At 39.7% G+C, this 14336-nt stretch overlaps 1 protein-coding gene across 1 annotated transcript; it reads left to right on the top strand.

Annotated features, from left to right (window-relative positions):
- The first annotated feature begins 4914 nt into the window (after positions 1-4914).
- On the top strand, positions 4915-7502 carry LOC126175604 (uncharacterized). Its single transcript, XM_049922481.1, has 2 exons — positions 4915-5092; positions 6601-7502. Exons 1-2 carry the CDS (start codon positions 4915-4917, stop codon positions 7500-7502), a joined length of 1080 nt encoding a protein of 359 aa, XP_049778438.1.
- Positions 7503-14336: the final 6834 nt, after the last annotated feature.

Here is a 14336-nt window from a genome sequence, read left to right on the forward strand (position 1 = left end):
ATAAAGGCTCTCTTCAAACGTGAGCCGCGCGGAGTGGCCGCGCGGTTAGAGGCGCCATGTCACGGATTGCACGGCCTCTCCCGCCGGAGGTTCGAGTCCTCCCTGGGGCAAGGGTGTGTGTTGTTCTTAGCATAAGTTAGTTTACGTAGTGTGTAAGTCCAGCCGGCCGGGATGGACGAGCGGTTCTAGGCGCTACAGTCTGGAACCGCGCTACCGCTACGTCGCAGGTTCGAATCCTGCCTCGGGCATGGGTGTGTGATGTCCTTAGGTTAGTTAGGTTTAAGTAGTTCTAAGTTCTAGGTGTTAATGACCTTGTAACGCTTCCGCTCGGGCGGGCGTTAACTCTTTAAAGCCTGTACTATGGTAAGTTGACGGGCTTCACCTTATAAGAAAGGATTTTAGTAAATATGTTGACCGCGTGTACCTGAATGGAGGCAAAATCAGACTTACACCCACTCAGTAACAACAATGATACGTCAAGCAAGTCTAAAGTGCAACTACACGTTAGGACGGGCAAGAAACACACACAGTAGATGCTACCAATTGTTAATAATACAGTCGCCAGCCTAATTAGGCATTAAGTGAATTTTTTTTCTTGTACAAGTGGATGTACGTACAAGCATAACAACCCGTAGTAATACTGCATTATATGGTAAATTTTAGAACCAGAAAAATCTACTGAACTAATATTTTCACTTTCTGTACTAATTTAGACAAGCTATAAATACACAAGATTACGCTATAATGCTTACTACAAACTGCGTTTTGTCTATTGATCCGACTGAAATCGGGCATAGGTTACCCTAGAAACAGCACTTTTGAAATACACATACAATGTCAATTTTAAGAAGGGTAAAACACTGATAAATTTAGGTTTTATATTGACTTTAACTATGCTGGTCAAAGCAGTTCAGCACACTTCAGGATTCAAATGAATAGAAAAGAAAGAAAGAAGAAAGGGGGGGGGACCCTGAAACTGTTATGATAACTGTAGTGAAAGTTTGATCATTGAGAGCCTTAAGCATTCTAGATTTCCAATATATGATTTATCACTCTTTTTGTCCTATTTCCTGCTCATTTAACTACCGTTATTTTTGTCTCAATTTAAATAAACTTCATTACTAAACCAATTTCAACATTATCTTCCAACTTTGTCATACCTATATTATTCGTCCAGTATTCATTAACGACAAAGTTCATTAAATATCCTTTTAACAGTGATAGGTCTGCAGGTAATTATTATTAACATAAACTTTAAATCTTCATCTTAGGGTACTCGGATTGCACAACATGTGGAAAGGACCCTGTCTAGGTTAGTTGTGAGGATAATTAATTGATAGGACAGTTCTGGTAAAATTTAAGTTGTTATTGAACAGTATGTAGCAAAGTGACACTGTTCCACACGAATACAGTACTGAAAGATTCAACCTGTTCGTATCGATGAGGCGGTCGGCAGGCGGCGAGATGGCGAGGCACAAAGCACACGTGCAATTACAGCAATGGCTCTTGAAATATTGGCACTTCACTTCTTCATAGCGTCGCAATTCTTTTCCATTTAGTGCCTATGGAATATTGCCATGCTGTATAGACGTCGGAAACAGCGCATCCGAGGCTCAACGAAACCACTTTTTCCAGGAGAGCCTCCTCGATCCAGCACGTGTTTCTCAGATCGATGCCCAACTCCGACTACTCCTGCTGAGCCCGTTATGCCGTACCGCGCCCGCGTGCATTTTCCCGCGCTCGCCTACCTCCACCTTTTCCTGCTCCCCCACAGACAGGGTATTCACCAAAGGTTTTACATTCCACATATTCTAATACATTACCTATGTATGGACCAGGCATACAATTAGATCTTTCACATCTTACAATATTTCCAACATCAGTTCCACTTCCCTTTGATTACAACATTACTTGAAATTTGACATAAATATTAAAATTTACATCGAAAATTGTTTATAGCTTCTTCAACATAATGGCATGAAACAAAAAAGAAATGAAACCAGAATATCGATTATACTAATTTATCGAAATTCAGAAGACAAAAATTTATTACATATACAGTAGGATAGCGTTAGTGTTGTTACACATGCCCCTGTTTCCATTAAATTTCATTAAGTGCAAATTTGATGGGAACACTGAACTTTATATTTATACAGTGGTTCTGAATCTTTGTGTGATTGTCCCATCAAAAAAAAAAAAAAAAAAAAAAAAAAAAAAAAAAAAAAAATTGTACCACAAACTTCCTTTCACTCACTTTACATAAGTCTATAGTTTTTTTAATATATCAAGAACATTTTCCTATCGTTTGCTTAAGTGCCTTTGGCACAGTCCAACCTCCTATCACAACATTATTTAAGTAGCAAATTATTCATCATTGTTCAATTTTTTAGACAAATAAAAACCAAATTTGGAACACAGACACTTATTTACAAAAGCAAATTCAAATATCTATATACACTACAAAACAATTTGTTGCTGTTTGCATTGAATGGCAGTCCATTTCCTTATTTACTAAAAATAAAAATAAACACACATACACAATAATATTTAGAAAATTACTACACATATTTGCTGCCTATTATTTAGATTTGGGCAGTCCTTTTCACCTCATATTGTCACATCTCCTGTATCACACTTACAATTCTCCTTTGACTATTTATCTGCCCTCTTTGGTGTTTGGCAGTCCTTTATATTATGGCTCATATACAGCCCATTTTCATTTTTGACAGTCCCATCTTTTATCTGGCTGACAGCATTTATCCTTTCTTTTCAGCCCTTTTCTCCATACCTCTTTACACTTATAGTACAATTGGTAATCTGAAACTCACATAATTACATTAGTACACTGATATTGGTCTACCTATGTTACAAAGGTTTGTTACATTTGGCATAAATTAGCTTCAGCATAATATACAGCATATTTACTGCAAATTGTTCTCTGACTGTACTTAGATTATTCACTTCTAGGAACATACAGTTTCTGGTCCACAACATTTCTTATACCTAGAGGTCTTTTGGATTTTGAGTAGATCAAGTAGTAAGCATTATCGTGTGGAATGTTCTGTATTACATATGGTCCATTATAAATATATTTAAATTTGGAAATTTCATGGTTCAGTTCACTAGATTTTTCGTGAGTTTTTAAAAGAACATAATCCCCAATTTTAAATTTTGAAACTTTCAGATTTTTATCATGTCTTTTAGATCTCGATTCAGCTTTTTGCTTTGCCCTTTTTCTGACTAATTCTTTCTTTTGATTCAATCCCAAGCTTGTACAAGGCGGAAACTCTAGTTTTTCCTCAATTAAACTTTACTTCTGCTGCCTAACAAAATTTCTTCCGGTGGCAACCCAGTAGTTTCATGATGTAAGATGTTCAAGACATTCTCAAAGTCCAATACAAACTTGCCCCAGGCCTTAAATCATGCCCCTTCCTGTTTTTTCCGCAACACACCTTGGTCGACTGTGACATCATCCCAAGATACGTTCCTGACCTGTGAACCATTTATATCTGGTGGCTTTCTAGGTTTCTGGAGTTCAAAGTCTTTACTTACTTGAACTCTTTGCAAAATATACACTGAGTCGTCAGGTGGTTCCTTCTTTCTTTGTTCAGTCTCAGCATCTGGATTTTGTTTTAAAACTTCATCATCATTAGGTATAATATCGCAATTAGCTGCATCCTCATTATTTTCACCAGTACCGAAATCTTCGTCATCTGAACTATCGTCAGAATCCGACCTTTCTGGATCGCTTTCAGGTTCTAACATAAAAGCTTTTCTGAGACAGGCACTAAGTTCTTCCTCTGCATTTTCGTCAGGTTTAGATTTTAACTCAGTATCCTCTTTCGGCAAAACGTCCTCATTATCAGCTTTACTCCTATCTACTGTTAATTCATATTTCGTGTAATCCTCGTGGACTTCAATTACTTTCAGGTAATTACCTGCTCCTTCCTCACGGTGCTTTTCGGTAGCAGCTCGTACTGTTGGCGGATCGTTAACAGAAGTTACTTCCTCGTCAATGCTTAGTATTTCATCCTCCAATTCCTTCCTATCTTTAATCATCGTCCTATCGGCAGCACGCATACTCAGCGCGGTGCTGTTTACTCTCTCCCCTTCAACTTTGGGCCATGTCACCTTATCGACGTCCCTATTATCTCCTTTTTCACTAATCAACTTCCTTGCCTCATACTCCTTAAAATCCTCCCACTCACATTGCTTTAGGCCCTTGTACAGATCGTCGATCTGCACACACCAATCAGTTACTTCTGCTAGATCATTCTCGCCATTTACTTTTTTGCTAACACTGCTAACCGCGCCTCTCTGTGTCTCCACCATTTCATCTACTATTTCCTTCGCCATGGAATTACCACTCGTAATGTATTCATCAGTTCTTACGGCAATGTTCGTATCTAATGCTGCCACATTGCTAGCGGCTTCTCTCTGAACATCTGTTCTGCTAGGCTGGGCCGTTGCCCTCTGATGCTCCACTCGCCTGTTAACGAGTATCGTTCTGCGCGACGAAGATGACTCATCCGCGCTCGCACCTGACGCTTGTTTCGCAACAACACGTTGCGTAGTTCCACGCCTGTCTCTAACCTGTCTCATAACTTTACGCCGCTTTCACACTATACGGTTTTGACCGTACGGCAAAAAGCCGTACGGCTGTAGGTGTGAAGAAATGTATGGCGCCTTTCACATTATACGGCGACGGCAAAATGCCGCTGCCGTGCCGTGCTGCAGCCGTGTCTTGCCACTACAACAGACGGTCGCCGTACGGCAAGTTCGACAACAGTGGCCTACGTGACTAAGTGCATGCTTTCACACTGGACGGTTTTGAGCCGTACGGCGTCGACTAGTTCGTTGTAGTGTCGTTTTATTCATTTGTGTTTATTCTTGTTTACTGAAAAGTGTAGAAGAATGGATGAAATTGATACTGAACTTTTGATAACCTTGGTGGAAGTAAGACCTGTTCTGTGGGACAAAACTCTAGATGCGTATAGAGATCGTATTGCTACAAAGAATGCTTGGCGGGAAGTTTGCGTAGCACTGAAGCAAGATTTTGATGAGATGGAAGACAAAGATAAAAATGCGTTTGGTAAGTATTTATTTAATATATTAATATTACATTTAATACGTTTTAAACAGTTTTTATTTAACGTTATAAATTTTATTCTAAAAGTAAATCGTTTGTTTATAAGTAAATTACTGCTACCAGTCACGTTTTTTTTGTTTTGTTTATATTTTGCACGACGCGTTTCGGGAAATAATTCCCATCCTTAAGTGCGTTTTTCTCTAAGTTTTCATCATGTGTGGTGTCTTTTTATGTGTCAGGTCTTGCATTCTGTTTTCTTTACTGTAATTTATAAGAGAAACACGCACAAGACCTCACAAATAAAAAAACACTACACATAATGAAAACTTAGAGAAAAAAACGCACTTGAAGATCGGAATTATTTCCCGAAACGCGTCGTACAAAATATAAACAAAACGATTAAAAACGTGAGTGGTAGCAGTAATTTATTTATAAAGAAAACTATTTACTATACAGTCGCAGGCTTTCACAAACAATCTACAAAAAGGAAAAGGCTTGTTAATTTATATCTTTGACATCTGCCATGACACGCTTCCAGCATTTGTCATAAAATATTTACAAAGAGTGTTCCTTATGGCGTTGGCTGTCAGTCCTCCTCTTATGTTGGCATCTTGGGCTAAGTCTTCCAAACCAGTGAAGGATGTGGTGTCTTCAATTATAAATCCATCTCTCTGACGTACAAAATTGTGTAAAACAATGCAAGCTTTAACCATTTTTACTGCAAAATCTGGATGAACATTTAAAGGTCGGTGAAACAACCGCCACTTATTGGTGAGGATGCCAAAAGCACATTCCACATACCTCCTTGCTCTGCACAAACGGTAATTAAATACACGTTTCTCAACTGTCAAGTTTGTTCCCCCAAAAGGCCGGAGCAAATGCGTGTGTAGGCCAAATGCTGCGTCTCCCACGAAGAAGTAGGGTACTTTTGGACCTTCCGTACCAGGCAGACATTGGACGTCTGGAAATTCCAGGGAATTACTTTCTATTGACTTCCATAAACTGGACCGTCTGAACACTGAAGAGTCACAGTCTTTGCCATAACTTCCTACGTCGACATAAATGAACCTGTAGTTGGAATCCGCTACAGCCATCAGAACCACAGAAAAGTATTCTTTGTAATTGAAGTACATTGATCCGCTATTAAATGGGGCAGTAAGACGGATATGTTTTCCATCCACCGCTCCTAAGCAGTGGGGGAAATTAGCAGTACGTTCAAATCCAGCCGCTATTGATTCCCATACCTCTTTGGTCGGTCTTTGTATACATTCTTCCCGCAGTGATGACCAAATTGCTGTGCATACATCATTAACCACTTTACTTGCTGTAGAAATCCCAATTCTGTACTGGAAATGTAAGTCAGTGAAGGAACAACCGCTTGCCAGATACCTGAACAAAACGAAAAAAAATCAGTGACATTTAGTTTGCAGTGGACATTTTTTGTTACAGTTTTGCTTTTTTCTATACAAAATTAAAATGTTTTCATACAGTTTTGTTTCCTTTTGATGTAGGTATAGAAGTAATACGGAGGTGGACCAATCTACGAGACTCCTTTGTGAAGTCAAACATAAAAATTCAAGCTGCGAAAAAAAGTGGCTCAGCAGCAAAGAAAAAGAAAAAGTATGTATATTCTGATCAGCTGCAGTTTCTAAAAAAGCTGTATGATGCTCGAGAGACGGAGGACAGTTTTCAATCGGAACGCACCGCCAGACTGGAAGAAGATATAGAAACGCAGGGCTCCGTCGAAAATACTGAGAATGTTTCTGGGCCATTTGATACAGCACCCACACAACAAACATCCAAAAGCGAGTGCCATACAAACAGAAAACATAGAAAACCTGATGCAATCGAAATGAAAATATTACGAGCTCTGGAAGAAGACAAACCTTGCAGCAAAATGTCATTTTTACTTAGTCTGAAGCCTCATCTGGAAAAATTTGATGAACAGGATTATCTTCAGTTTCAGATGGGAGTCCTCAAAGTTATAGAAAATATATATGAAAGGAGAAATATATTGACAGCTCAACCTCCTCCATTTACCCATTACACACCTCCCATGCCCTATAATAATAGATTTCAAGCTTATTCTTATTCACCTATGGAAAATGCTGCTCCAATATCCTCTTACCATACGCATCAGATTCGTCCTCCTCCAGCTGCACCAAACCCAACTACTTTTCTCGAACAACCATTACAGACTTCTCAAGGTCGCAGTTCTTATCAACGAATTAATAAAGTGCCACCACCATACCCTTCGCCTTCCACAAGTAGCCATGAAGGCCCACCATCAACAACGCAGTTCTACAACGTTTTTGCAGAGAGCCTGTCGCCACAAAGTGACAGTACAGTCAGTCCTGCTACAAACTCTTTGGTTTCAACTGCTGATATTGATATTGACTTTTCTACTTCATAATCTGAGCGTAATAAAAATGTAAAACACAAATAAATAAGTAAATAAACAGAACTAGTTTTTATGTATTAAATTACCTTAACGTGATAGCCAGCATTTGAACAGGTTGGATGCAATTGCGGAATTGTGTGTTTTGTCGTTGTAACACATCCTTTAGTTTTCTATGTAATTCGTCAAACGAGGTAATAGACATTCGGAAATAGTTAAAGAATTTATTTCCGTCGTTCCTCAAATCTTCAAAGAGTGTATAAAATAAACCCACTTCGTCTCTTCTCTGGTTAATGGGGTGTACCCACAAAAGACGACCTTTTCTTTTGCGGCGACGATGAAGCAACCACAAAGCAACAACTCGTTTACGGTTCATCTTGATACACACATTAAGCAAACTGAATAGACACCAACAACTGGTCACGTCAAAAAGCCGTGTAATGTGAAAGCAACACAGGCACGGCTAAAACTCGTACGGCTTTTTGCCGTACGGTCAAAACCGTATAGTGTGAAAGCGGCGTTACTGTCAGTCCGGTAACATTTCTTAAATCGGGGCCGGTATGTACTGTCCGCTTCCGTTTGGCCCGCAACGTTCGCGGAAATCAGTTTCCCGCGTCATTATTATCTTGCGCGGTATACCCTCTACCGCGACCTAGATAACTTCCTCTTCCTCTGCCTCTGCCTCTTCCTCTCAGTATCATATTGACGCGAAAACCATCGCCGTCATTTCTTTCGTCATTATTGCGATTATTCTTCTTACCAAAATTCTGATAATTGGCACGACTTTCGCGCCAGTGGTCTTCGTCTTCGACCCTTTCGAGAAACGCTTGGAAGCTACGATGATTGCTTCCCACATATCTCTTTGAATCTTCTGGAAGCTTTTTATATAGCTCCCATATTATTTCAGAATCGGATCTTCTTCCTCTTAAATGCGTCAACTTCCGGTACCAATACTCGCAGAAATCTTTTAAAGAATTCCTGCCCCTGTTATCATGAAGTTTGGCCATGATAAATTCGCGCCACAAATGATCCTGTTTTTGTTCGGACCAATATTCTTCCGTAAATTTTTGCTTAAATTCTTCGAACGCCATTCGTTCGGTATTCAAATTAATTCCCCAGCGCTTAGCGTCACCTGTTAAGGCGCTAATTACTACGTTTATCTTTTCCTGATCAGACAAGTGTTCAGGAAATATCCTCTCGCAATTTTTGATGAAATCTAACGTATGCCATCCGTTATGTTTCTTGGCGGAATCGAAGCGTTCCTCACCTTCCAATAGCTTCGTAAGTGGTGTGCCATTACAGACAACACCAGGTCTATCTTTAATTTTACCCTCAAGATCGAAAATTTTGCCTTGAATTTTCGATGTATTTTGTTCACACTTTAGTACACATCCGGTCACCTTTTCGCCTAAATCTCTTTCAGTGTCTGAAACTGCCTTTTTCAACTGTGATATTCCGTGTTGACATTCGTTTACGATCTCAGTTTTAAGACCGAAAACGTTTTCGTCTACTTTCGTTTCAACTAGAGGCTCTACTTTCTCTTGGATGTTGAGAATTTCAACATCAAACCTACTGTTAATGTTGTCAATTTCCCCCTGCATAGTATCCATATTTTTGTTAATTGTGTCAATTTCAAATTTCATAGTATTTACTACAGAGCTTAAACTACCCACTTTTTGTTCTACCTGTTTACTAATTTTAATTCCTCGTTCTTCAACCTGTACTTTAATCTGACCAACCTGTGCTGTGAGCTGCTCGTCAACGTGTGTTTTAAGCTGACCATTCTGTGTTTTGAGCTGCTCTGCAACGTGTGTTTTAAGCTGACTAACCTGATTACTGACTTGTTTTTGAAGCTGATCATTCTGTGTTTTGAGCTGACTGACCTGATTACTGACTTGTTTTTGAAGCTGATCACTCTGTCCTACAATTTGTTTGGTTAATTGTTCAAATAAATCGTTCATGCTTAAAATTTTCACACTGTTTAGTTCTACGGAATCGATGTGTTCCGATCCTACTTCAAAAGTTTCTTTCGTTTCTTTCTTTATCTGTGGAGAATCAAACATGTCAGTGGATTCGTTTACGTACCCACTATCGTCTACAAAGTCATCCCCTACTTCATGTTTTATCCCTTGCTGTGGACGAGGCAATCTCGACATTTCAATCTGTTCATTAACATGTTCGTGATATTGTATATACGCCAATTGCCTTCCGCTAACGCCATCTGTTATCTGGCCGCGTAAACTCCTGCTATTGCCCTGCGCCTCTTCCATTACGCTCGGCACATCTACCCTGTCTACTTTCCTGTCCATACTGAATGCAAATTACACCACCCTACCGTACTTGACGTTCACTGCTATTTATTTTACTGAATATTATTACAATTCGTGCCACTGAACATCCACTGCTCGGTATTCACATTAATTTGTGACCGATAACAACTGGATGTCCTGTCACCGGGAAGCCACTTGTAACGCTTCCGCTCGGGCGGGCGTTAACTCTTTAAAGCCTGTACTATGGTAAGTTGACGGGCTTCACCTTATAAGAAAGGATTTTAGTAAATATGTTGACCGCGTGTACCTGAATGGAGGCAAAATCAGACTTACACCCACTCAGTAACAACAATGATACGTCAAGCAAGTCTAATGTGCAACTACACGTTACGACGGGCAAGAAACACACACAGTAGATGCTACCAATTGTTAATAATACGGTCGCCAGCCTAATTAGGCATTAAGTGAATTTTTTTTCTTGTACAAGTGGATGTACGTACAAGCATAACAACCCGTAGTAATACTGCATTATATGGTAAATTTTAGAACCAGAAAAATCTACTGAACTAATATTTTCACTTTCTGTACTAATTTAGACAAGCTATAAATACACAAGATTACGCTATAATGCTTACTACAAACTGCGTTTTGTCTATTGATCCGACTGAAATCGGGCATAGGTTACCCTAGAAACAGCACTTTTGAAACACACATACAATGTCAATTTTAAGAAGGGTAAAACACTGATAAATTTAGGTTTTATATTGACTTTAACTATGCTGGTCAAAGCAGTTCAGCACACTTCAGGATTCAAATGAATAGAAAAGAAAGAAAGAAGAAAGGGGGGGGGACCCTGAAACTGTTATGATAACTGTAGTGAAAGTTTGATCATTGAGAGCCTTAAGCATTCTAGATTTCCAATATATGATTTATCACTCTTTTTGTCCTATTTCCTGCTCATTTAACTACCGTTATTTTTGTCTCAATTTAAATAAACTTCATTACTAAACCAATTTCAACATTATCTTCCAACTTTGTCATACCTATATTATTCGTCCAGTATTCATTAACGACAAAGTTCATTAAATATCCTTTTAACAGTGATAGGTCTGCAGGTAATTATTATTAACATAAACTTTAAATCTTCATCTTAGGGTACTCGGATTGCACAACATGTGGAAAGGACCCTGTCTAGGTTAGTTGTGAGGATAATTAATTGATAGGACAGTTCTGGTAAAATTTAAGTTGTTATTGAACAGTATGTAGCAAAGTGACACTGTTCCACACGAATACAGTACTGAAAGATTCAACCTGTTCGTATCGATGAGGCGGTCGGCAGGCGGCGAGATGGCGAGGCACAAAGCACACGTGCAATTACAGCAATGGCTCATGAAATATTGGCACTTCACTTCTTCATAGCGTCGCAATTCTTTTCCATTTAGTGCCTATGGAATATTGCCATGCTGTATAGACGTCGGAAACAGCGCATCCGAGGCTCAACGAAACCACTTTTTCCAGGAGAGCCTCCTCGATCCAGCACGTGTTTCTCAGATCGATGCCCAACTCCGACTACTCCTGCTGAGCCCGTTATGCCGTACCGCGCCCGCGTGCATTTTCCCGCGCTCGCCTACCTCCACCTTTTCCTGCTCCCCCACAGACAGGGTATTCACCAAAGGTTTTACATTCCACATATTCTAATACATTACCTATGTATGGACCAGGCATACAATTAGATCTTTCACATCTTACAATATTTCCAACATCAGTTCCACTTCCCTTTGATTACAACATTACTTGAAATTTGACATAAATATTAAAATTTACATCGAAAATTGTTTATAGCTTCTTCAACATAGTGGCATGAAACAAAAAAGAAATGAAACCAGAATATCGATTATACTAATTTATCGAAATTCAGAAGACAAAAATTTATTACATATACAGTAGGATAGCGTTAGTGTTGTTACAACCTCAGAAGTCCCATAGTGCTCAGAGCCATTTGAACCATTTTGTAAGTCTAGGGACCGATGGACTAAGCAGTAGGAATTCAAACACACATTTTTTTGAATAGGAAGATAGGGCAGAGAGTGAGTTACTGTGAACAGTTCAGTGATAGGGTTGTTCTCATCAGACACCAAACCAACACCAACAACGACAGTTCGGGTATACATGTTGACGTTACAAGCTAAAGATGAAGAGATAGGGAAAGTATACAAAGTTATTAAACTGGTAATTCAGAACGTAAAGAGAGATGAAACTCTAATAGTCATGGGGAACTGGAATGCGGTTATAGGGCAAGGAGTAGAAGAAACATGGTGGTAGGAATGAGAGAGGAAAACGAGTAATTGAGTTCTGCAATAAATTTCAGCTAGTAACAGCGAATAATCTGTTAAAGAATCACAAGAGGAGAAAGTTTACTTGGAAAAGCCAGGAGATACGGGAAGATTTCAGTTGAATGACATCTTGGTCAGGCACAGATTCCGAAATTAGATACATGATTGTAAGGCGTACCCAGGAACAGATATGCATTCAGATCACAATTTAGTAGTGATGAAGAATAGGCTGAAGTTTAAGAACTAGTCAGGAAGATTCATTGCGTAAAAAAGTGAGGTACGGAATTTCTAAGGAATGCAGAAATACACTTACGGAGGCTATAGATACTGCGACAGTGAATAATTCAATAGGCAGTTCAACTGAAGAGGAATAGACATATCTAAAAAGGGCCGTCACAGATGTTGGAGAGAAAAGCGTAGGTACAAGGAAGACAACTGAGACGAAACCAAGGCTAACGGAAGAAATACTTCAGCTGAAGGACGAAAGAAGGAAGTAGAAAAATGTTCAGAGAAATTCACGAATACAGAAATATAAGTCACTTCGGAATGAATTAAATAGGAAGTGCAGGGAAGTTCAAATGGCTCTGAGCACTATGGGACTTAACATCTGTGGTCATCAGTCCTCTAGAACTTAGAACTACTTAAACCTAACTAACCTATGGACATCACACACATCCATGCCCGAGGCAGGATTCGAACCTGCGACCGTAGCGGTCGCGCGGTTCCAGACTGAAGCGCCTAGAACTGCTCGGCCACTCCGGATGGCAAGTGCAGGGAAGCTATGGCGAAGTGCAGACATGAAAATGTAAGGAAATCGAAAAAGGAATTATTGTCGGAAGGACTGACTCAACACACAGAAAAGACAAAACAACCTTCGGTGCAATGAAAAACAAGAGCGGTAACATTAAGAGTGGAATAGGAATTGTATTGTTAAACAGAGATGAGAGAGCGGATAGGTGTGCAGAGTGCATTGAGGGTTCTGTGAGAGGGAGGACTCGATAAAAAGAGAAACAGGAGTTCATAGGAAAGAGACGGGGGATTCAGTATTAGAATCAGAATTTGGAAGTTTGGAAGACTTGAAACCAAATAATGCAGAAAGAAGAGATAACACTGCATTGGGATTTCTAAAATCATTGGGGGAAGTAACAATAAAACGATTATTAACGTTGTTGTGTAGAATGTATGAAACTGGCGATGTACCATCATATTTTCGGAAAAAAACACCATCACACAATTCCGAGGAATGCAGGAGCCGACAAGTGCGAGAATTATCGCACGGTCAACTTAACAGCTCTTGCATCCAAGTTGCTGGTAAGAATAATATACAGAAGAATGGAAAAGAAAATTGAAGTTGTCTTAGATGACTATCAGTTTGGCTTTAGGAAAGGTAATGGCACCAGAGAGGCATTTCTGACGTTGTGGTTGATAACAGAAGCAAGACTGAAGAAAAATCAAGACACGTTCATAGGATTTGTCGACCTGGAAATGCGTTCGACACTGTAAAATGGTGCAAGATGTTCGAAATCCCGAGAAGAATAGGGATAAGCTATAGAAGAATGTGGTTAATATGCAGTATGTGCAAGAAGCAAGAGGGAACAATAGGAGTGGAGCACCAAGAACGAAATGCACAGATTGGAAAGAGTGTAGGAATGTAATCTTTCGCCCCTCCTGTTCAATCTACACATCGAAGAAGCAATGACGGAAATAAAACATGAGTTGAAGAGAGGAACTAAAATTCAAGGTGAACAGATACCAATATTACGATTCGCAGATAACATTGCTGTTCAAAAATGGCTCTGAGCACTACGGGACTCAACTTATGAGGTCATTAGTCCCCTAGAACTTAGAAATAGTTAAACCTACCTAACCTAAGGACATCACACACATCCATGCCCGAGGCAGGATTCGAACCTGCGACCGTAGCGGTCTCGCGGTTCCAGACTGCAGCGCCTAGAACCGCACGGACACTTCGGCGGGCAACATTGCTGTCCTAAGAGAAAGTGAAGAAGATTTACAGGATCTGTTGAAGGGAATGAACAGTTTAATGAGTACAGAATAGGGACGGAAAGGAAATCGAAGAAAGACGAAAGTAATGAGAAGTAGCAAAAGTGAGAACAGTGAGAAAATTAATATCGTAATTGGTGATCACGAAGTAGATGAAGTTAAGGAACTCTGCTACCGAGGCAGCAAAATAACCCATGACGGACAGAGAATGGAGGACATGAAGAAGCCGACTAGCACTGGTA

The sequence above is a fragment of the Schistocerca cancellata genome, chromosome 3 (genome assembly GCF_023864275.1).
Source record: "Schistocerca cancellata isolate TAMUIC-IGC-003103 chromosome 3, iqSchCanc2.1, whole genome shotgun sequence".
Classification (NCBI taxonomy): domain Eukaryota; kingdom Metazoa; phylum Arthropoda; class Insecta; order Orthoptera; family Acrididae; genus Schistocerca; species Schistocerca cancellata.

What these genes read in the sequence shown, in the direction of transcription:
- LOC126175604 (XM_049922481.1), top strand. Translation starts at nt 4,915, where the DNA reads ATGGATGAAATTGATACTGAACTTTTGATAACCTTGGTGGAAGTAAGA. An exon ending in CAAAGATAAAAATGCGTTTG is followed by an intron (nt 5,093 to 6,600) that starts GTAAGTATTTAT and finishes CTTTTGATGTAG; the next exon opens with GTATAGAAGTAATACGGAGG.